At 39.0% G+C, this 25,065-nt stretch overlaps 1 protein-coding gene across 1 annotated transcript; it reads right to left on the reverse strand.

Annotated features, from left to right (window-relative positions):
• Nucleotides 1–4,873: 4,873 nt before the first annotated feature.
• On the reverse strand, nucleotides 4,874–5,833 carry LOC124163060. The gene has a single exon (XM_046539845.1). The coding sequence runs from the start codon at nucleotides 5,831–5,833 to the stop codon at nucleotides 4,874–4,876; it is 960 nt and encodes a 319-aa protein (XP_046395801.1).
• Nucleotides 5,834–25,065: the final 19,232 nt, after the last annotated feature.

Here is a 25,065-nt window from a genome sequence, read left to right on the forward strand (position 1 = left end):
ACAGCTTCCCTAACATAATTTAATTTTACAACAAAATGCTTACTTCTTTCCTTTACCATATCATTCTTACCAATATATATAGCACCTTGGTTGTCACAAAAAATCTTACAATTCTTAGGGATAAGCCTGTCTTGTTTCACCTCACAAAAGAAAGACTTCATCCACTGAATCTCACACAAGCATTCATAGGCGGCAATATACTCAGCATGAGTGCTTGAACTTGCAACACATTTCTGCTTCCTGCTTTTCCATGATATTGCACCTCCTCCCATGGGAATAACATACCCTGTGATGGATCTAGAATCAGATCCATCCCCGGCCCAGTCCGAATCACAATAGCATGAAAACCTTCCCCCCTTTCTAAAAGCAAGTTAGAAATGACATGTTTACTTCAAATACTTCATGACATGCTTCACTCCATTACAATTCTGGACTGTTGGGTAACTACTGCATTGACTTGACTTACACACAGCATTTGCTATATCAGGACGGGTATTCGTACTTAAATACAATAGGCTACCAATATCACTTTGAAATGGCTCCTTGCAGAAACTTTCACCATCCCCTTTCAACTCGAAATTTGCTCCTACTTACAATGGACAGGTCGCACCTTTACATTCAGGCAAAGAAAAATCATTTAGTAATGATTTTATAAAGCCCTTCTGGCTAATAATTATGGTGTCACCCTTTCGGTCTCTGAAACTGAATTGACAAGAAGGCATTAACAGCACCAAGGTCCTTCACTTGGACAAGTTTTGGAATTTGTTCTTTGAAGGTGGAAATTTCTTCCTTCTCACCAGTAATCATCTACATATGTACCGACAATGATTCCTTTCCTTACAAAAACACAAGGGTCACTCACACACTTCATAAACCCTAAAGATAACAGATTCCCAATGAGAAATTCATACCAATTTCTTCCCGACTGTTTTAGCACATAGAGGCTTTTATTTAATTTACAAACATATGTGCCTCTATCTACGTCAATACCTTCTGGTATAAACATGTACACAATTTCATCTAGTTTACTATTCAGGTAGGCGGTTAAGGTGCGTTTGGTGGGGCCATGGAGCAGGTAGCCCCAAAATGGGCGTGGCACACCCTCCATAGGGTCCCTAATCCCTAACCCTTTCCTCGACGCGATCACCCTCGCTGGCATATCTCTTGGACCCTCCCACCGGGGGCCTCCCTTCCGAAAAGTGACCGCTATGACTGCAATTGGAAATCAATCAATTCCCGACCATGGGCAATTTTAATAAGTGATTATTTAGAGATGTTTCCCTGAGCTCTGTGCCTCATGCATGCATTGGTAATCGCAGACGATGTAAAACTCCTATCCACTCGTATAGAAACTAGGTCCCTGTGACGTCACGTGGAGTGGCATCGCATGGGCGCCAATATGGCCTTTTTCAAATGTGGTTAAAATTGACCATTGCAATTCGTCTAAAATGGGATTTCTAAAACCAAAGGATTAGTACATAATGAATACAATGATGGTGGGTAACGAATCGCAATCCATGCCTTTATTTCGTTTTCTTTGATGAAGAAAATTACCCTATTGTTGGACGATGATTGAGTAAGTCAATTGGATGTCCTAATACCTCGACTATGACATCTACAAAGTGAACTGAAATTGAAAACTGCGTTCTAAATACTGAAGCTGATGAGTGCTAATAACTGATTTAAGTGACTGATACTCTGTATAATATCCGTGTAGCAGGGTAAGAGGGGTCCGGATAGTGGCCTTAGCTGGGCCAGGTAAAATAAACCATAAGTCAAGTAAAGACTATTAATTTTTTGCAACTTTTATGATGGTAGACTAGTTTCAGATCACCTTCATCATGGGACGATTTCCAAGATTTTGAGTAATAATCTTAGTTTCTTTCCCTTACCTCCATAATTCTGTCCATTAATATGTGTACTCCAGACGAAATTACTTACATTTATTGATAGCAACGACAGCTCCCTCGTTCACACTAAATAACAAATGCCATAATTCACACAAAAATAGTCACTTACTTACGCAAACTCATCCACACTTAATTATGGCGTTTCGTTCGTACTAAAAAGCACTCATGACATTAATTAAATACTCTCATTCAGACTTAATTATATACTCTCAGACACACAAAAAATTACTCCTATCACTTAAATACCACATACCATCAACCACAATAAACTACATCCTCACATCACACTAAATTAAGTACACTCTTTGAAACCAATAAATATATAATATCATCTTCCAAATTGCATTCACACTTTAATGTACACTATATATCATAATAAAAACAGTATCATCGCACTATATTACGTGCTCGCATTCACACTAAATATATATGTATACTCTGATCACACTAACCTACGTATACTCATTCACACATAATTTAATCTCATTCACACTAATTAATAGAACACTACGTATACTCATTCACACATAATTTAATCTCATTCACACTAATTAATAGAACACATCGCCCTAGATTACATACACTAAAATATAAAATATCATGTCAATCATTTAAATGCAGTGATTCACAATTAACCATACATTCTAATTCATACATAGCAACACTATCATCACCATAAATTAATTGCTCTACTTCGTAATAACAAATACAATGTCACGTTGAAAACTTTCATACATTCACATTCACACTACATTACATATTTAAATTCATAGCAAACCCTTAAGAAAAATCTACATTGGTTGAGGCTAATGTGCAAAATAAAAATACGAACTTTTGAAATTTATTTCAAAGAGAAACGCAAAACCATTTATTCGATAAAAAAGTAAAATACAATGAAATTTACAATGTCTAGAAATTAAACAATGAAAAAATGTTTCCGTAAATTATAAAATATAATGTGTACTGTAGAATTCTTATTTCTCACTCAAACAAATAAAATTGGCAGATTTTGAAAGTTATGCGTGGAAGAATATTTTATATATATTCTATTGGAAATAGCAAGACCTAGAAATTAAACAGAAAAATAAAAATACAATTTTTCTGCCGAGCAGATTTAGAAAAAAGATTTTAAAAATCATTGTCTCCCTTGCTATACATGCATAAATACAAATTTTGAAATCAGATATTGGCGCACCATTGATTCATATTGATAAAAACAAGGAAAAAACTGACTATTGAATGATACCAAGTCCATAGATTTTTGTCGACGAACATAATCAGTTAAAAGTAGACTATTTTTGATTATTTATTACTCAATTAAACCCATGATTTAAGTGGATGATTATTACAATAAATTATGGCTCTTTTATTATGTTTAATTGAAGATAATATGATGCAAAATCAAACAGAAAAATAACCAAGCAATGCTTCGGTAAGCCTTACATAGTATAAATGGTTAGTTTTAAATTTTTTTCGCCGAAGCGAATGAAGTAAAGAAACTCTCGAAGTGAAATGTTAAAGTAAATTACATAATTTTATTAGAATTTTCAAGGTTTACATAAAAAATTGGTTGGACATTGAATTGAAGTACATTAAGTGACGGGCTAATTTAACAAGTGGAATAAGAAATTATTAACAGAAAGAAATGAAATTGAAAAAAAAACTGAACCACTTACAATTGTGAACAATAGAAATAAATGCGTACACACTCCGATACAAAAGTCACCAACTGCATTAGCCAGCGGAAAGTCATGCGTATAAAAACTAGTTCACCGGTTTTACATTTTGAAACCATAAATGTAGTTTGCAAGAAATCAAAGAATTCGGCAAGTTTTGTGAAAGAAAAATTAGCTGGAAAAACTGCCGAGCAAAATTTCGAAAGTTTGTTTTGAATCACCATGGTAACCTCGTTGAAACATGACTTTCCGCTGTTACACCCCCTCTCCACGTTGAGGACGCAGTTGGATTTGAGGGGGACATGCACTACTCTACCATCTACTGTCTACGCTACCCAAGATCTACGATAAAAAAACAAGCACTACTTCAGCCATCCCATAACATGGCTTCCTCCAATGAAAAATAAATGGCACTTTCATTCACACCAAATATATTAAACCTTCATTCACACATTACGTAACACAAGGTCATTCGCAATATTAACATCACACCATCATTCACGCACACATATCGATAATAAACGCTTAATTATAATAAATAATCCCCTCTCATTCACACTCAATAACACAACCTCACTCACACTAAAGTTAAGAACTAAAATCGCACTTACATTAATATCTCATTCACACCAAATATCATACCAACATCCACACTAATAAAATACCTCATTCACTCTAAATATCGTACCATCATCCACACTAATAAAATACCTCATTCACTCTAAATATCATACCATCATCCACACGAATAAAATACCTCATTCACTCTAAATATCATACCATCATTCACACGAATAAAATACCTCATTCACTCTGGTTATTGCAGGAGTAAATTAAAATTTCCTGGCTTATCTTTGCTAATTGTGTATTGAAAATTGCAATAAGGACAAAGATACACAACTAAAAATATTCTGGATGAGGCGGGCTGCGCTCGTTGATAGTGCTCGGCTGATGCAGTTGGATGAGGTCCGCACGCCGTTGAGGTTGTAGTCAGAAGAGAGAATGTCAGTGCGCGGACGAGAATTTAGGCCGGAGCGGCGAGAGAGGGCGCCTGCCGAAGTATTCCCGCGCATGCGCGTTGGGCCGCAGCAGACGGCGTGAGGCGCTGGAATCGTAACCTTGCGTCCGTGCTTCAACATACCGCCCACCTTGAAAGCAGGCGCTTTCAATGACATGCAAAAATAAACAATTGGAATGAAAAAAAAGCATAATAAAAATCTAAAAATGAAACAGATTCTGCTTTGAAATAAATGATATCAAAATAATACATGAAAACACAAAACATTCTTAATTCTCAATTGGTAGAATGCACAGCTTGTTAATAGCTCTCTTAAAAACACCCGTGGAGGTTTTTACGGTAACGACACGGCATAAGCCATCTCCCCCTGGATGAAGCTCCAACACTCTTCCGGTCCTCCACTGAAGAGGGGGCTGGTTTTCCTCGACGAGCAGCACCAGAGTCCCAACTCTTAGATTCTCCGACTTAACCGTCCACTTGGTCCGCTGCTGAAGACTGGACAAATACTCCGTCGACCATCTCCTCCAGAAGGCCTGGAAGAGCTGCTGCACATGTTGCCACCGCGACAGTCGGTTGACCTGGAGAGCAATCAAATCTGGCTCTGGCATTGAGGTTAAGGGTTGGCCAATTAGGAAGTGGCCGGGAGTGAGAGGCATTAGGTCATTAGGATCGTTAGACATGGGGGTGATAGGGCGTGAGTTGATGCAAGCTTCAATTTGCGCTAACAGTGTAGTTAATTCTTCATACGTAAGGATAGCCTTGCCGATCACTCGTAGGAGATGGCGTTTTGCAGATTTGACGCCTGTTTCCCAGAGACCCCCGAAATGCGGAGACCTGGGTGGTATGAAATGCCACGCCACATTGTATTCTGATAAAGAGCGAGAGACCTCGTATTGATGCTGCTGTGATTGGAATAATCTGCGTAGTGCTATCAACTCGTTTCTTGCCCCCACGAAATTGGTAGCGTTGTCGCTGTAAAAGTCATGCGGTCTCCCTCTGCGTGCCATAAAGCGTCTCAAAGCTGCCAAAAAAGAAGCAGTAGTAAGATCGCTGACGAGCTCCAGATGGATAGCCTTTGTGGAAAGGCATATGAAAAGAGCCGCGTAGCCCTTAACGGGTGGACTGCGCCTCTGTTGCACCCGTCGAAACCACACAGGACCAAAATAATCGATGCCAGTGTGGCTAAAGGCTCTGCTGGGTGCCACTCTTGGAGGTGGAAGTTGTCCCATGAGTTGCTTAGAAGTGGAAGGGTACACTTTAAAGCAATTTAAACATTTGCTTACTACCTTGTGGGCTAGTTTTCTGCCATGAATAGGCCAGTAAAATTGTCGAACCTCACATAAGAGCGCTTGAGGTCCTGAATGTAAGGATAATATATGAAATTCTTTTACTATCAATTCAGTAAAATGCTCATTTTTTGGCAAAACAATTGGATGCTTCCGGTCATAATTTAGTCGCGAATTTTCAAGTCTGCCGCCCACCCTGATCATACCCTTGTCATCCAGAAAAGGGTTTAAGGATCTCAGGTTGCTTCTAGGGGGCACCTCCTTTTCCTTCCTCAAAGCTTCTAATTCTGGACCGAAATGCTGAGATTGAATGACCTTAATTGAATGAAACAGAGCATCTTGAATTTCGCCCAAAGTTAGTATTCCTATTTTTCGTTGACGTTTCGGTAGCCTACTGTTATTTACAAATCGGAGGCAACAGGCGATGACCCTCTTCAATTGGGAAAATGATGAAAATCTCTTGAAAATATCGCTGCTAACATGAACAGCAAGATGGACCTGGAGGTAATCAGAGTTTCTCTCAAGCTGCGCGTCGGAATAATCATCAGCATGGTGTTCATATGGAGGAATTGAGTTGAAATCACTTATCCAAGTTGGCCCGGACCACCATAAGTTGTAGTGAAGAAGTTGAAGCGGAAAAGAACCTCGGGATAATACATCGGCCGGATTCTCAGAAGAGGGAACGTGGCCCCACTCCATGTTATCAGTTAGCTCCTGTATCGCTGCAACCCGGTTAGCAATGAATGTTTTCCAAGTTTTAGATGGGGATGAAAGCCAAGCTAAAACTATCTTCGAGTCCGTCCAAAGAAAATAACGCTGACACTTGAGATGACTTGATACCTTTGAAGCTAATTGCGCTAATAATAATGCAGCACAAAGCTCCAGTCGCGGAATAGTCATTTGTTTTAATGGAGCGACTCGGGATTTTGCACACAATAATGTCACTTTTATTTTTCCCTTGTCGTTAACGGAACGTACGTAAATACAGGCGCCGTACGCAGCTTCGGAAGCATCACAGAATCCATGCAGCTGGTCATCGTTGTGGTTTCCACCGCCATTTATAATACTTCTGGGTATCTGTATCCGATGGATTTCTGCAAGCTGCCGTCGGAATTCCAACCATTCAGTGTGGATATGGGTAGGAATAGATTCGTCCCATTGCAGCTTGAGTTGCCAAAGTTTCTGCATTATTATTTTGGCCTTTGCGATTATTGGTCCTAAGAGCCCCAATGGATCGAATAATTTAGATATATCAGACAAAATGCTGCGTTTTGAAAATTGAACTTGATTATCGATGGGAGGAACAATAAAAGAAAAATGATCCATCATTGGTTGCCACTGCATCCCTAGAGTCCTGATGGTATTTTCAGATTCATTTGGGAGTTGATACAATGTTTCTTGATCTTCAATCGGGATCCTTTCTAGGATAGATGGATGGTTTGCGCACCATTTATGAAGTTTAAATTGAGCAGATTCAAGCAATTTCTTCAATTCTGCTTGCAATTCTAAGGCCTCCTCGAGTGTATTAGCTCCTGACATGATGTCATCCATGTAACAGTTGTTTTCCAAAGCTGCTGATGCCAAAGGAAATTCCGCTCGTCCCTCGATGGCTAGCTGCAAGAGGCATCTGGTGGCTAAAAAAGATGATGACGATAATCCATAGGTAACGGTGTTTAGGCGATAGGTCCTCATTTCCTCCTTCACGGAATCCCTCCACAAAATTAACTGCATGTCGGTGTCAGGTGATTGAAGCTTAATTTGCCGATACATGTGCTGAATGTCCGTGGTGACGGCAAAAGCGTATGACCTGAAGGTAAGAAGAATTGAGAACAAGTCCCTTTGGACCACTGGACCGACCATCAGAATATCGTTCAAAGAAATGCCAGTTGAACTCTTCGCTGAACCGTCGAATACAACTCTTAATTTTTTAGCGGCATTGGTATGTTTTATGACCGCATGATGGGGTAAATAAAACACTGTTTTTGATGTATGGTTCTCAGAATCAGATTCATCTAACAAATCCATGTGATCCAGTTCTAAATATTCATTAAGAAAATTGCCGTATTCCACTTTTAATTGTTGATCGGCAGTAAATCGCCTTTCAAATTTTTTAAATCGAAGAAGTGCATTGGTTTTTGAGTCACCTAACAGGTGTGGATCATGGCGAAACGGAAGTCTAACTGAAAATCTTCCTCCCAAACTGCGACTGAAGTGGCGTTTGAAATGTTCTTCGACAGCCTTTTCTTCTTCTGAGAGAAAATTTTCCCTCTTATTTACTTGTTCAATTTCCCAAAATCTCTGCATAGTATCCTCCAAGCTGTCCCCTAGTGTGCTAATATTACAGACACTTGGTGGTAATGAATGAGGTGAGCAAACGTTAGTTGTAATTTTTCCTGATACCACCCATCCTAAAATAGTTTTCTGTAGGGTAGGTAAGTTATCAGAAATTCGGATTTGGCCAACACACATCAGACGCCAGAATATCTCGGCACCAAGAAGTAAGTCTATTCTACTGGGGCGATAGAAGCAGGGATCAGCGAGTTGAATATTCTTGGGTGCATGAAATGACGAACGACGCACTGTTGTTGATGGTAAATCCCCGGTAATACGGGGCAGAACTATGAAATCTAGTTCCGATGTGAAAGCATTTATCCTTGATTTGATGCTAGTAGTAACATAATGAGATGCTCGGGATATATTTTGATTGATGCCCATAATAGGTTTGGAAGCCTTAATTCTTTTAAGTCCCAAGGATCGAGAAAGTGATTCTGTTATGAGATTCGATTGAGAACCAGAGTCCAACAATGCTCTGCAACTATGCAAATGGCCTCGTGAATCCGCGATGTTGATGATGGCAGTGGCCAAAATGATTTGTTGAGATTCATCGCTGTTGTGGAGGCAAAACTCGTTTCCGGCCGTTTGAGGCTGTTGAGTGGAGGAGGCGGGAGAATCGTGAATGGGTTGCTCCAAATGCAATAATGTGTTATGCCTCTTCCCACATTTCTTGCATGAAGTCGATTTGCAATTAATTGTCATGTGGCCCCGGCGCAGGCAATTCATACATAACTTTAGATTTCTGCATTTATTTATCTTATCAGAAGTCGGTAACTTCTGGAAAGCGCTGCATTGGAATAGCTGATGAGACTTCTCACAGAACGCACAAGAGGAGGGTTGCGCGGCAACATGAACGCTTGACTTGCGAGAATATTCCCCCGGTGGACGAGAATGCACTGTAGATTTTCCCGGGGATACATACTGAATGGACCTCTGGTGAGCGCACTGATCATTTTCAGATGCCTCCAAGATTTTGCAACGCTGGGATAAAAATGAAATTAAGTCCTCGAAAACTGGTAGTTCATTTGAACTCAATGTTAATTCCCATGCTCTCTTTGTTGTCGAGTCCAATTTATGGGAAACTATGTGAATTAATAGGGTATCCCATTGCTCTGTGGGTTGACCCAAAGCCTTCAAGGCTCTAACGTGCTTCAGAGTTTCGTCCAAGAGACGCCTTAACGCTGCCACCGATTCCTTGGCTATCGGAGGGAAATTCATAATTTCTTGTACGTGCTTGTTTATGATTATTCTTTTATTCTCATAGCGGTCCTTTAATAATTGCCAAGCCACTTGGTAGTTAGTGGCAGAAATCTCTAAACTATCCAGTAATTGAGAAGCCGCTCCCTTTAAAGATGATTTAAGATAATGGAGTTTTTGAATGGGAGAGAGCGATGCATTATCATGAATTAGAGACTGAAAAGTGTCATGAAATGGAACCCATTCCTCGTATGCTCCACTGAAAGATGGCAAATTTAACGCGGGCAGCTGGAGTCCGGCGATTGAGGCATTGACGTTTGGAGGCGAATTTGACGAAGTTGAAGTTCCACTTTTGATAAGCTTTTCAAAACGGGTCTCCAACTCAAAATAAGTATCTTCAAAAGCTTCTCTTTCGGCAAGAGCTTCGCTTACAGATTTAGATTCTGATGGTAATAATTCAATTTCTGTTTGAATAGAATTAAATTCCGACCAGCACTCTCGCAGCCTTGACAAACGGCTTGATAACTGAAACTCCGCGAGGTCTCGTTCTTCGTCGTCCAAGTACGCCTTAAACCTCGTGAGGCGAGATTTTATTAGACCCCGCTTATGAATTAATTTTTTAAGATCCTCACTCATGTTAGCTTGGTAACTTATTGCATCAAAGGATACTGAGGATTACAATGGGAGAAGGAAGAGCCAGAACCAAAAATGATTACACTCACCAGAGACGGCCATCGTCGACAGGAAAGGTAGAATCGGCAGAACAGCCGCTCGCTCCGTCGTTCCACCGGCGTGGTTTCCACAGGCGTGATGACGCTCGTCGGGAAAACTGCACATGCGGTCGCGCAGCAGTCGAAGTAAGCTCCTTCTCGTTGAAGACTGCTCTCTCGTGAAGAAATACGACTCGGAAGCCGATCGCAGCCACGTGGTTGATTCATGCAAAGAATCACGTCGGGGTCACCAAATGGTTATTGCAGGAGTAAATTAAAATTTCCTGGCTTATCTTTGCTAATTGTGTATTGAAAATTGCAATAAGGACAAAGATACACAACTAAAAATATTCTGGATGAGGCGGGCTGCGCTCGTTGATAGTGCTCGGCTGATGCAGTTGGATGAGGTCCGCACGCCGTTGAGGTTGTAGTCAGAAGAGAGAATGTCAGTGCGCGGACGAGAATTTAGGCCGGAGCGGCGAGAGAGGGCGCCTGCCGAAGTATTCCCGCGCATGCGCGTTGGGCCGCAGCAGACGGCGTGAGGCGCTGGAATCGTAACCTTGCGTCCGTGCTTCAACACACTCTAAATATCATACCATCATCCACACGAATAAAATACCTCATTCACTCTAAATATCATACCATCATCCACACGAATAAAATACCTCATTCACTCTAAATATCATACCATCATCCACACTAATAAAATACCTCATTCACTCTAAATATCATACCATCATCCACACGAATAAAATACCTCATTCACTCTAAATATCATACCATCATCAACACGAATAAAATACCTCATTCACTCTAAATATCATACCATCATCCACACGAATAAAATACCTCATTCACTCTAAATATCATACCATCATCTACACGAATAAAATACCGCATTCAGACTACATAATATAGCCTTATACACTAGGAAAAATATACATTATTCACACGAAACAACATATATCATTCACACTAAATCATATAATCTCATTCACACGAAATAGCATACACCATTCACATCATATAACATTCCACATTCACGCGAAAAACATACCTCATTCACACATATAATAAGATCCGTCATTCTCACGAAATAGCATACTCATTCAGACTAAATAATATACCCTCATTCACACGAAATAGCATACACCATTCACATCATATAGCATTCCACATTCACGCGAAAAACATACCTCATTCACACATATAATAAGATCCGTCATTCTCACAAAATAGCATACTCATTCAGACTAAATAATATACCCCCCATTCACACGAAATAGCATACACCATTCACATCATATATCAGTCCATATTCACGCGAAAAACATACTTCATTCACACAAAAAAACATGGCTCATTCACACGAAAAATATACCTCAATCACACGAATTAACATACGTCATTCACACGAAATAGCATACCTAATAAACATCATATAATATTTCACATTCACACATAATAACATGCCTCATTCACTAGAATTAGCATACCCCATTCATACGAAATAGCATTGGTATCTAATTCACTTCTCATCACATTCAACATTAACACGAAATAGCATACCTTAAATGCACTACATATAATATTCCACAATCACGCGAAAGAGCATACATCATTCACACAAAAATAGCATACCTCGAATTCACACGAAGTAATGCACTTCACACAAAGTAACAACGCCATTCACAATTAATAACACACACTCATTCTCCATTAAGCACGTTCTCTAACGAACACTGACTCAATTACTCTCATACAAATATACTAAATACCATTCTCACATTCACACTTGATCTCATTTTCACACACTAACTTAATCTCAATCACTCATTGAAACACAAATCAAATCAAATTCATCAATAAATACAAAAGGCACTTATACAATCGAAGTACGAAACAAAATATAATCTAAATCTTCAGGCTTCGGATCGCCATTCTTCGTCTCTTGAATCTTCAAATGGGTCATATGTTCCTATATTGTCTTCATCTCTTGACTCTTCAGTTCTTCAGTTCTTGATCTACACAATTCGTTTCCTTCTTCATAATTGCTGAGTTCCTGAATCACTTCAATTGGTCAGTGTAGAGGCGTTCCACGTTTATTTCAATCCTAAAGCTGCTTCTTCAATGTCCAACATTGCGAGCTGCCTCCCTTTCTCCCCCTGGTGATAAAACAAATTATCCAATGTACTCATCCATGAGAAAGAAAGGTCACCTAGTACGGCGCAAAAGTTATTATTCTTGAAATAACCAAATGGTAAAGATTAAGAACATAATTGTAAATAAAAAAGGATTTGACTCAAATGATTAAGTTCTATAAATAACGGAATTGGATGTCAAAATTGAAAAAAATTTATTCCGGGTAGTTGCTGAATTTTAGGTTCCTGCTTAAAGTTTATGATATATAAAAATATTAATTTTATGATTCTTGAAAACACAAGCAAAACGGAGACAAGGGTAAAAGAATTAACGAAAATCATTTGAAGAAACTAATTTTCATCTAATTGGGCTTGCAGGATATCTTTTAGGAAACGTAAAAGAAATATTCTCAGGATTAAATAGAAATGGATTGTACAATGATAGGGGAAAATTCAGCTATAATATTCATAGATTCGCCTAGACTTTAGGGTTCATATAGTGAAGTAGATAATAAAATTGACGCATGCAAGGATTAACTGACATCTTTAAAGTTTGAAAAAATAAATAATTTGATATTTTCAAAGTACAAAAACCAACAAAAATGTAGCGTACCGATTGGAAAAATTAAGATTCATTGATACACAGTGGTAAAATATGATAATCAATGCAATCTTATGATAATATTACAAAAAAATCAAAGTGCACCAAAAAACGTACAAAACAAAAGAATGCGAACATCACGATACTTCCAAATTCACCTATAGTAGTGTGTATAGCAGTAGTGTATATCACGTAGATTGCGCAGTAGTAAATTGAAGCAAATAAGATTTTGTGCACGAAAAAACTTTTGTTCCTTAGAACACAAGTCATAAATCATCATCTTGGATGAAACGGATATGAAAGATACGACTTTTATGGAAATTAATATTAATTTTTATTGTCCAACTACTGTGTAATTATTAATTTTATTAGTTAAAAATCTCTGAATACCATTATCAATGCAGGTAAAAATTTAGATTTTGCCAAAAATTAGATGGTGTGACAGGCGTTGTTAGATATTTTCCTGTCCAATATTTTGCGAGATAATATTAATTTTTTTAAGTTATTTAGAGTTACATCGTATCTGCTACCGTCATGTGATTTCAAAAATGTATAGACATCCCATTTTTATACATGAAAATAGGTCCATTTATTGCTACAACGAAATTTTTTCCCAACCACAGCAAAAATCTATCTATGAGCACCTTAAATTATCTTTTTACATAACTGCTACACTTTTCGGTCAGGTACTCCAAAGAATTCAATTCTCCAGATCAAATTACAATCACGTATACATACTTTGTCATTCTAATTTCACAAAGCTGGAAGTAATACTCGTACGACTGGACAACATTTGATAACGTTCTGCCGAAAACGGAGGAGGAACGGCTATAACATCACTTGCGACAATGTTTTTGTGAAAATTATTCTTTTTTTTATTTATGATACATCGAAGGGAAAATATAAAGAAATCAGAAGAGCATGCAGCGAACATGACGAACTATTTTTAAAGGCTGCCGATCTTATATTTTTTTTAAAGTATGGAAAAACACTGAGAAAAAATAGAGCATTTTAATGAAAATTCGTACGTTTCATGGTTCAATGCTAATTTTCATCAGCAATTGATTCAACTGACAGAGTTATTACCAAACTTATGTTGGGCTGAATTTCGGACATCCACCCTGGCTGAATGAAAAATACTGAAATTAACGGTAAGCGTAAGAGATACTGCAAAGGAGTTGGAGAGATCGGAATAATGACTTATTTTTTAAATATTGATGCTTCATTAATTAATTCTACTTTCCATGCACTCTAAAAGAAACGAAAAAAATTGAGGAAATGATTAAGTCTCCGAATAAAAATCCGTTATTGCCAGCAGCAGTTAAAGTCTTGTTCCAAAGGCAGCAGATCAATTGCAATATACCACCACGAGCAAGTGTAAGAAAAACAATATTACTGCATGCAACGAGAATAAAAGTATCTTATTTCACTTTGTTAAAGATATTCACATAACATACTTTTAAAATAATTAACGGACACACAGAAGTAGCGTAATAGAATGATTTTCTTACCTTTTGGCGTGATGTCAGTACAGTATAACATTCCAGATAAGCGCCATTTTTCCACCAGCTCACTCCATAATCAGCTGCGATGACTTGTAGCTGATGAGAGAGAAACGGGAATTGATTTAACATCCGTGAAAAAATTGAAAATTGAAAAGGTGTATGTAAAAGTGATTTAAAGTCATTTCCAATTAATAGTTAGTTTGAGTAGTCAACAGGATAAGTGTTATCTACAAATAAAAAGTATTCAAATATATATACAAAAATAAAAAAATTTATATCCTGAAAAATATAAACTTTTGGAATTTCTTAAGGAAAGAGTCGATTTCATAAATAAGGAATGGAACCAAATCACGAATATGAATAAATGATTGCACAGATTAATGCAGAGGTTGAGCATTCAAAAAAGGCTTCAAAAAATAAAAAAAAACTGATCATGACGTATACGTGTGACCCGAGGAAAAAAGATCTTTAAACAAAAGGCATTCATTTAAATTCATTATTAAGCTCAGAAAATATAAGATGTAGCATGTCATAGACGCAGCAATAGCTAGGGATGAATATGATATTCAGAATGGTATAATATGCATTATGAATTTAAAAAAATATATAAACTCAATTGCATATATCAAAAAAGCATAAAAATTGAAAATTGTAAAAAGGTTGTCGACAAATCATATTGAGTACATTTGCATAACATTTTGTAATGTTAGCGTCGATTTTCGGGTCAATCATGTTTAATTGGCACTCAATTGGGAAAATAGAGATAGATCACATGTGAATTGCTTAACAAATTGGGGATCTTAATAGTTCATGGGAGAAATTATAAATATTACTGATACACAAAACATTACAATATTAACCTGACGATGAGATAAAATATAAAACCAAATACCATCTAATAGAGAAATAGAGAATCATATTTTAAAATTTATTCTTACCGATTTCCATGAGAAGAAATTCCTGGTTAATTTATCCTCTAATCATTTTTCAGTTAACTGATTGTCTCAATCTTCAGCAGTCTTCATATATTCGGCCAAGGAAGTATTATCAGCCTATGAAGAGAGCGGGTTAGTACATAGAAGGATAATAAAAAAAACCTTCCCCCAAGAAATCACATACGCCCCACTACAATGCACGGGAAATCACCGCGGCAAAAGGAGGAAATGACCACTCTTCCATCCAAGTGACACAGTTTCATCCCCTCGTAATGCAATGGTTTACAGCGAATGCAAAACCATGGTTCGACACAAAAAAACTAAAATTAACGCAAGCTAAATATCCTAGCCTTACTCGACGCTATTATTCATAGCCATAATGGCCCAAAAGCTAACCTAGTTTTGAAGCTGGGGTCCTCTTCACGTGAAGTTCTGATGACCTAGACCCTGGGGAGAGAGGGAGAGAATACATACAAGGAAAATAAATGACACTTCCCCCAAGGAATCGCATACGCCCCACTACAATGCACGGGAAATCACCATGACACAAGGAGGAAATGACCACTTTTCCATCCAAGTGACACAGTTTCATCCCCTCGTAATGCAATGGTTTACAGCGAATGCAAAACCTTGGTTCGACACAAAAAAACTAAAATTAACGCAAGCTAAATATCCTAGCCTTACTCGACGCTATTATTCATAGCCATAATGGCCCAAAAGCTAACCTAGTTTTGAAGCTGGGGTCCTCTTCACGTGAAGTTCTGATGACCTAGACCCTGGGGAGAGAGGGAGAGAATACATACAAGGAAAATAAATGACCCTTCCCCCAAGGAATCGCATACGCCCCACTACAATGCACGGGAAATCACCATGACACAAGGAGGAAATGACCACTTATCCATCCAAGTGACACCGTTTCATCCCCTCGTAATGCAATGGCTTACAGCGAATGCAAAACCTTGGTTCGACACAAAAAAACTAAAATTAACGCAAGCTAAATATCCTAGCCTTACTCGACGCTATTATTCATAGCCATAATGGCCCAAAAGCTAACCTAGTTTTGAAGCTGGGGTCCTCTTCACGTGAAGTTCTGATGACCTAGACCCTGGGGAGAGAGGGAGAGAATACATACAAGGAAAATAAATGACCCTTCCCCCAAGGAATCGCATACGCCCCACTACAATGCACGGGAAATCACCGTGACACAAGGAGGAAATGACCACTTTTCATCCAAGTGACAAAGTTTCGTCCCCGTGTAATGCAATGGTTTACAGCGCATGCAAAACCTTGGTTCGATCCAAAAAAAATCCTAGCCTTACTCGACGCAATGATCACGGCCCTAAAGGCCCAAAATCCAATCTAATTCCTTCGTTTTCTTCTGAACGATGTCCTCTTCTTTTGTTGTCTTCTTTCTTCTCCTCCTTAATTTGGAGGACACACGAATCACTCCAATCCGTTCGCCGTTCGTTCGATCAAAACGCAATTTTCAGCTCAATCGCGCAACGCATTCGATAAAACGCAATGTACGCACGCATTTCGTATCGCTTTTTTTCTTCGAGATCTCATCGTTGTATTCTATCTTCCATCCTGTAATTAGCCGATTAGTGCACATCAACATGAAGTACAAGTATACTTGTCACCCAAAAATGCATCGTAAAACAAAAAAAAACATATTCACACACTAAAAATTACTCAAGAAGGTACCTTTATCCTTGCCAACATAAGTTTTGTATTTTAGGCCTCGTTTGTTTTACACTTTGGCACCTTTTCGTATTTTTGGCGCCTTTTGTAAATGTTAAATTCTTTCACTATTCCGTTTTGTGAACTTTCCGTTCACGAGAATTCTCATAAGAGGATCCATTTGCCTATATGGGTCTATAACCATATAATAACCTCATCGGTTCTGATTTTACGAAGAGCTGAAATTAACTCTTACCCCATAATACCAAGTCATTCCTCTTATAATAAATATCTGAGGGAGAGACTTCATTTTACCATCATACCGTGGTATATACCAACTATTTTATATTATACCATGTTATTATTTTTGCATTTAATGCCTTGTTTTTTTACACTTTGTACCTTTTGGTATTTGTTACGCCTTTTGTAATTGTGAATTTTTTTACCATGTCCATTTGCGATCTTTCTGTTCACGAGAATTCTCATGGCAAGACCCATTGTCTTTACGAGTCTACACCACATAACCTCATTTGATGCGATTTTACCAAGAGCTGAATTCAACTCATACCCTATTACACCAGTTCGCAACTCTTATTACAAATATTAAAGAGAGGCCATATTTGTAACCTTCATGTATTGATATGTACATCATTCTGTAATGGAGCTGGTTAGTGCACAGATATGTAAAAATCAAATTCAAAGTCACCCAAAAAATGCAACACAAAACAAATAAATCATAATCACACACAAAAATATGCTCAACATGGTACCTTTATCCGTCCCAACTTAAGTATTGTATTTTAGGCCTATTTTATTTACAACTTTTGATACCTTTTGTATTTATGGCGCCTTTTTAATATTCCACTCTTTTCACCATGTGGTTTTGTGAACTTTCCGTTCACGAGAATTCTCATAATAAGACCCATTCACAATATGGGTCTATAACCTTATGATAACCTCATCGGATCCGATTTCAATCAAGAGCTGAACTCAACTCATACCTCATAATACCAAGTCGTCCCTCTTGATTTACAACCATCAAAGAGAGAGACTTCATTTTACCATCATAGCGTGATATATATTAATTAGCTTTTCTTCCGATGAATGCTGTTGGGAAAGAAGCAACATATTAACAGCATGAATCAGAAATCACTGAATTGTAATAAAAACCTCAGCAATATGCAGCCTTCTGCTCATCACTGAAATCCATCTACTTCATACGAGATCCATCAGATGCAAACACGTCTTCCGTTGTCATAGAAACATCCTGTATCATCTTGATTGTGTCAGCTTTCTTATTGCTTAAGATAACCGCACGATCTCTTAACTCCTGGTAAACGGCTGTCTTTGTTCACCCTGAAATAAATAAAAAGTGATATTGTAATTTTGAAATTTATTTTTAACCTATCGGTGAATATCAAAATTAATCAATACATTTGAGTTATATGCCAAATTTTTATTGCCATTTCATGCTAGTTATTCACATATCAATTTGTTTTCAATATTTGTTATGCGTTCTCGTAATTTTAATCAACTAAATAGATTGCTGTAATCCATCAAACGACGGAAAAAGTCAGGACAATGAAGGATGTGTTCAACGCCCCCTTGCATAAATATTTCATCTGTTTCCGATTAAAATTAAATTTTCAACAAATTTTTAATGAAATGCGGTGATAAAAGATTAATAGCACACATATTTACTGTTGTTGTGAAAGGTTTCTTAGGGAAAATAAAGGTTTACCCTAGGATTTGTAAAAAGATATTACCGTAAGTATTTAAAGAGAGACATACGGGTGTATGCCGCGTGATGGAATGATAAATGGCCCAAACGCACAGTTGGCTAGAACCGATAAAAAATTTGGCCAAAACCTCAAAAATCGATTGTTTTGAAGTGAGTGCAAATTGAGTGTAAATATAGGTAAATCCATCCTCATGCAGTGGTTTCGTTAATAGTGTTATTGAAAAAAGCTGTTATACCATCTTAATTAACACTCCTTCACCTCCCATTTGAAGGGTTTCTAAAGATTTTTTCATCATTCGTCATTTCAATTAATTAATTTACTTAACATCTGAGTAACACTGTCAGTACACACGTAGCAGTTTTTTTGACTAACCGCGCAGCCTTCCTTTGTATGTTATTCAGTTCGTGGATTATATCTTTCTGCACCGGATCCCATGTGATATCGCTGCATATTCAAGGTGCGGTCGGACGAGAGCGAAATAGTACCTTCCTTTTACTTTCTCATCCGAAAATCTTCCCACAATACACTTGACGAAACCTGATTTCTTCAGGGCTGTGCCGCAAATATTCTTTCTATGTGTTCCCCACGAGAGGTTCGAGGTTATCTTAACTTCTAGGTACTTCATTTCGTCTGTTGCTTTTATGTCAATACCATCCACAGCATGCACATGGTTATCGTTGGACGAATTTCGCAAGAAATGTACCGCCATGCATTTGCTCAGATTAAGTTCGAGTCCCCACTCTTCACTCCACAAATAAACGTTGTTCGGAAAAATCTTCTACAGCAATTCTTCTAGAATTTAATAAATTAATTACAGTAATGTTACTGTATTGCTGACCATAGAAATAGCCTTAATTTTCCCTAAGAAATCTTCCAAAAACACAGTGAAAAAATTGTATTCCTTATTGTTACATAGCATACAAGATAGTATACTATTTATGTTTCAATTATTACGTGCCGTCAAAGCTTTGAAAATGGAATGATAATAAGGATTCATAATTTTTTGCAATGGGAAGATGAATTACACGTCGACTATTATAAATTGCCTCCGGTAATTTCTTGATTAAAAGCTTTCTTAGCTCACGGTGATTAAAGATGGACATACGGACGTGTATGCCGCGTGAAGTAAATGGTAAATGGCCCCCAGACGGACAGTGGCCTAGAATTGAAAAAAGCTGGCCCTAACCTCGAAATCGACGCAAAACCTTATTATGCAATCGCTGGGCACTGCAAGAGGTGCAATGAAAAGCTTTCTTTCTTTGAGTGCATTCCATACACTACTACGGATAATGGACGTGAATCGTGTGCTTCAAGTAGGGAAACGGATTCTTTTATTAACAAAAAAAAACTCAATTTCTAGGCAAGGGCCGTCGATGATCAATGGCCTCCACTTCCTAACCTCTCATACGTATTGAAAGGCCTGCTGACAACGGTCGTTTTTTAGTAATGTACCAAATACCAATTCAGGAGTAAATGCATTTGACATATTGTGCAGCTTAGGAATGATGACGGCACAACATATTGACCTAGTAAGTAACGAGGAGGTGTAAAGAAAAGTTGGAGAAAATAGAAATGTTCTAAAAAGCCCTCAGACACATCAATAGGTATGATGTCCTAGTGAAGACAAGTGTGGAATGGCAATCGGAAGGATTAAAAAGCAAAGGACGGCCCCGAATGAATTACAAAAGACAAGTAAGACTAATACGACACCCGAACACGCTCACCAAATACCAATTCGTTTAACATGTACAAACAACAAAGCATGATGAATCACCAACGAGGATATTACGCAGGGCGTAAAGAAATGTTGGGTCATTCATGGCTGCCTCCTTTGAGGAAGGTTAAACACATTGCAACGGTGGGAAGGAGGGCAAGTATGTAACTCTGTTTTCTCCGAAAATGGGAGAAAGGAGATTCGTGAAGCGCCTACGCGAGAAATGTCGCCCGTCCCAAGTCTCTAGCGCGTCCCGCCGGAGAAAGAAGACAATTTGTCGCCATCGGAGAATACTAGTCTCCCAACCCAAGTCTGTTAGCCCCCTAAAGCGCCTTCCGGCGCCCCAGACGGCAGTCAAAATCCTTGCAAAAGTTTAAGGTTTTAAACAGAGACTCGTCCGAGAAGCCATTGAAATATCCAAGGAAGAAAAGAACAATTTTAACAGGAATACCGGCATTAAAATTAGCCGTACTTGGCATCCCGTAGTGGGAAAAACAATCAGAAACCCCCCACCCCCAACCTCTCGCTCACCTCCCCCCACCAACTGGCACAGATACCTATATAAAAGATTTTAAATTCTCTCATCTCTTCATAATCCCTTGAAAAAGCGATCAGCATCTGTCGGGAAACGTTGGGGCCACCCAAAGAATTGACGCGGCGACATAGCCCATAAGTTTCTAATCATAATGACGAGCACCCGCGAAAGTTTTAACGAAGGATTACGACGCCTCTATGGGGAGGAATTCCGACAGCGATCGAAGGAATTCGACAAACTGCGAACCAAGAAGTCATCGCTTCCATGCCAACTGTCTTTTTTCTACTACGTTACCGAGACCAGCAGATCCTGCCAAATTTTCTGAGACTGCAGCACCACCTTCGCTCTCGACGCATACCCCGGATTCTTCACAATGCCAGCAACCAATTACTACGAGCAGCTATTCAAGAGACCCGCCGTGAACTGGACCACGTCGGCAAGGAGCTTTCCAATATACACATCATTCTCGCCAATGCCATGAAGAAGGAAGATTTCGAGAGGCTCGACAGGACAGGACGGCATCACACATGATCGCGGTGGCAGAGACTACGAGGGAGAAGCAGAAGAGGAAATTCACAAGATTACGAAATTCGCAGAAACCACACAATCCACAATGCGAGGCACAGGTCGTCGTCAACCTCTCAAAACACCCCCTGGACCCGGTCGCCCATTCGATCCTCCGAAAATGTTTCAATTACGCGCTGACGCCAAAGAAAATTCCAGTGGAAGAAATCATTAGCGGATTAGAGAGCGCGATTGGCCACTTACCTCCCAGCGAGGCTTACACAGTTCGACAAGACGCCTGCCGAATCCTCAGAATGAATAAGGAAAACCAGAAGCATAATACCGCCATGGCAGAGAGAAAAGCCCTTCGAAAATTGAAAGAAAATGACAACACCGTGATTTTACCAGCAGACAAAGGCAACGCGACGGTCGTCCTATAGAAAGAAGAATATGATAAGAAGATGGAAGAAGAGCTACTTGCGGAAGGACCTTATCAAAAGATCGACAGAGACCCAACCTCCCGATACAAAAGGATAGTGACAGAAATAATAAAGACTTGTGTACCGGACCCCGCCGAAAGTAGAAGAATCAGCCCACAGGATCAGAAAACTCCTTGTATGTACGGCCTGCCTAAAATTCATAAGGAAGGAATGCCCCTTAGGCCCATTGTCAGCGCCACTGACTCACCAACATATAAATTAGCGAAATACCTGGCACCGATTTTACAGCCCGTAACAGAAGATGCGAAATCATGCGTGAAAAACTCACAACATTTTCTCCCGATTATTAGTGGCATCAAGGTCAAAAAAGAAGACATCCTAGTCAGCTTTGACATGACATCGCTCTTCACAAATATTACTTGTGACGAGGCGATAAATGTCATCAAAGACAGATTCGGAGAAAACATCGCCAAGCAGGCAGAGATTTCCCTCAAGAGCACTTTCTTCCGTTGGAGGAATAATGTTTATCAACAGACGTCTGGAGCAGCGATGCGTTCCCCTCCTTCCCCAGCAATAGCAAACGTATTCATGGAACACACAGAAGAATCAGCAATTCAAAACGCCGCCCACAAGCCTTAAGGTTTGGGCCAGACATATCGAAGACACTTTTATAATTTGGACGCACGGCAAGGAAAAGCTTCAAGAATTTTATACCTACTTGAACGGGATTAACGACAACATAAGTTTACAGTGGAGGTTGAAGAAGACTTCCATTCTTGGACATTCTCGTGGAAAAGAAGTCGGATGGAACATTGGGGCATACAGTTTATCGAAAACCAACAGCAACAAATCGGTATTTGCACGCTTTATCTAACCATCACCCAGCCCAAATAAATGGAGTGGTCAACGCCTTGATTCACCGCTCCTACACGATAAGTGACCAGGACAACTTTGCCGAAGAGTGACGGAAGCTAGAGACCATTCTACGGGGAAATGGATTCGACGACAGAGGTATATCTCGCTCTGTATATAAAGTCACCAGAAAAAAAATAAATGAAAAACAACACCGCAGAAGCCGCGAACTCATCCACAAACGACCTCAGCGACCAGAAGAAAGCCTTCCTGCCATACATTAAGGGGACGACTGACGTAATAGGAAATATCCTACGAAAATTCCAGATGAGGACAATCTTCTCGCCTCACATACGGATAAAGCATCTCCTGAACACCGTTAAGGATAGAACTCCACTACAAGTGGAAGGGGTTTACCAAATTCCTTGCCAGACCTGCGGGAAGAACTATATCGGCGAAAGAGGCAGGTCGGTCAAAACACGCCTAGTAGATCACGCGAGAGCGATTCCACTGGGACAATCAACCAAGTCCGAGGTAGCCGAACACGCAGCGCTTGGCCACACCATCGACCTCAAGGAAGTCAAAATCCTCGCCAAAGTTAAAGGTTTTAAACAGAGACTCGTCCGAGAAGCCATTGAAATATCCAAAGAAGAAAAGAATAATTTTAACAGGAATACCGGCTTTAAAATTAGCCGTAGTTGGCAACCCGTAGTGAGAAAAACAAGTAGCAACCCACCCCCCCAACCTCCCGCTCCCCTTCCCCCACCACCTGACGCAGATACCTATATAAAAGATTTTAAATTCTCATCTCTTCATAATCCCTTGAAAAAGCGACCAGCATCAGTCGGGAAACGTTGGGGCCACCCAAAGAATTGACGGGGTGCAATAGGCCAAAAGTTTATAATCATAATGACGAGCACCCGCGAAAGTTTGAACGAAGAAGCAATATATGGTAATGAAACACAAGACATGCCCTTATTGTTAAAAGAAACTTATTTCATGACAATGCGACAGAGTTTCACCATTTCCTTTGTTTCACGAATACGACTGCTCAGCAAAACCGTCTGCACGCGACATGCGAGATCGCGAATCGGTTCCGCTGCCAACACAATACACAAGCTACAATGCTTTTCAATAATAAATGAATATCCACAAACTAAATACTAGCACACACAGTTATAAACCGTAAAGTGAGACATGGGCAAATTAAATTATCAAAAACTAGAAATCACTTCGTGACAGCTTGAAAAATCAAGGAAGGACACTTAAAATGCGTGGAAAAGAGTACATTATGCAAGAAACGAGCTATAATTTCAGATCAGTCAGAAACGAGACAATGCGAGAGATAATTCGCCCAAAAGATACGTATAGGAATTTTTATTTCCTGCGCACAATTAATTAGTTGTTAGATAAACTGGACAAGCGTCGTAACACCCACAACACACACTTAAATCTCTCCTCTAGGTTAATATCTATTAAAAGCCTTGTCATCCCCTGCCATAAGCCTATTGATGCATCTTGCGGAGTAAAATATATACGAAGGCTATCAAACAAACTATTAAATTAGATTTTGAGAACGCTCTAACCGCAATCTGTGTCGATTTCATCTACATCAACGTTATATCCCGCAATCCTCATATAAAGTGCGTGGCATGGGATGTTACGACAACAGCCGTTTACGTATAAAAAGCTAATCCTCAAACAACATTACGAATACCATTTTTTTATAACTTTTATGGTTCGGGGGGATATCCTGGGGTACTAATTGTTTTAAATTAATGGTATCATTCTGAAAATATCACAAAATGTAAGATTTCTTAAGTTTCTAGAGTGAATTTATTCAAAGTTAAAACAATGGAAGAAAAAAAACATGCAATGATACAACCAAGCGAGTGACGCCATTTGTTTAATTAATCGAGACACCGTTGCTACCCTCAATACCACGAGGAAAGAATGACACTTAAACATCTCTCCGTTTTCCATTATATTTATTTCTCTATTTCCTTTACTGTCGTCTTATGATGGCGTATACCTTAGTTCGACAGCAAACCAAGGATGTGTTTCACGTCCACTAACATAAGAAAAGAAAACTTCTCCCCATTTACTTATTGTTAGTGCATATTCCCATGGTAACTCGCCAAACATATTGAAAACGCTGCAATTTGTAACGAAATAAATTGACACGAATCTGGCCGCTCTGAGCCTGACTATAATGCGGGAAAATCAACTTCCCTTCTCACGGTATGTCTTTCTCAGGAACGAGACGGTAGAAATTCAATTGAGGT

The sequence above is a fragment of the Ischnura elegans genome, chromosome 7, assembly GCF_921293095.1.
Source record: "Ischnura elegans chromosome 7, ioIscEleg1.1, whole genome shotgun sequence".
Taxonomy (NCBI): Eukaryota; Metazoa; Arthropoda; class Insecta; order Odonata; family Coenagrionidae; genus Ischnura; species Ischnura elegans.

Bases quoted from the DNA above. Each gene is read 5' to 3' on its own strand.
- LOC124163060 (XM_046539845.1), bottom strand. From the start codon at position 5,833: ATGGGACAACTTCCACCTCCAAGAGTGGCACCCAGCAGAGCCTTTAGC.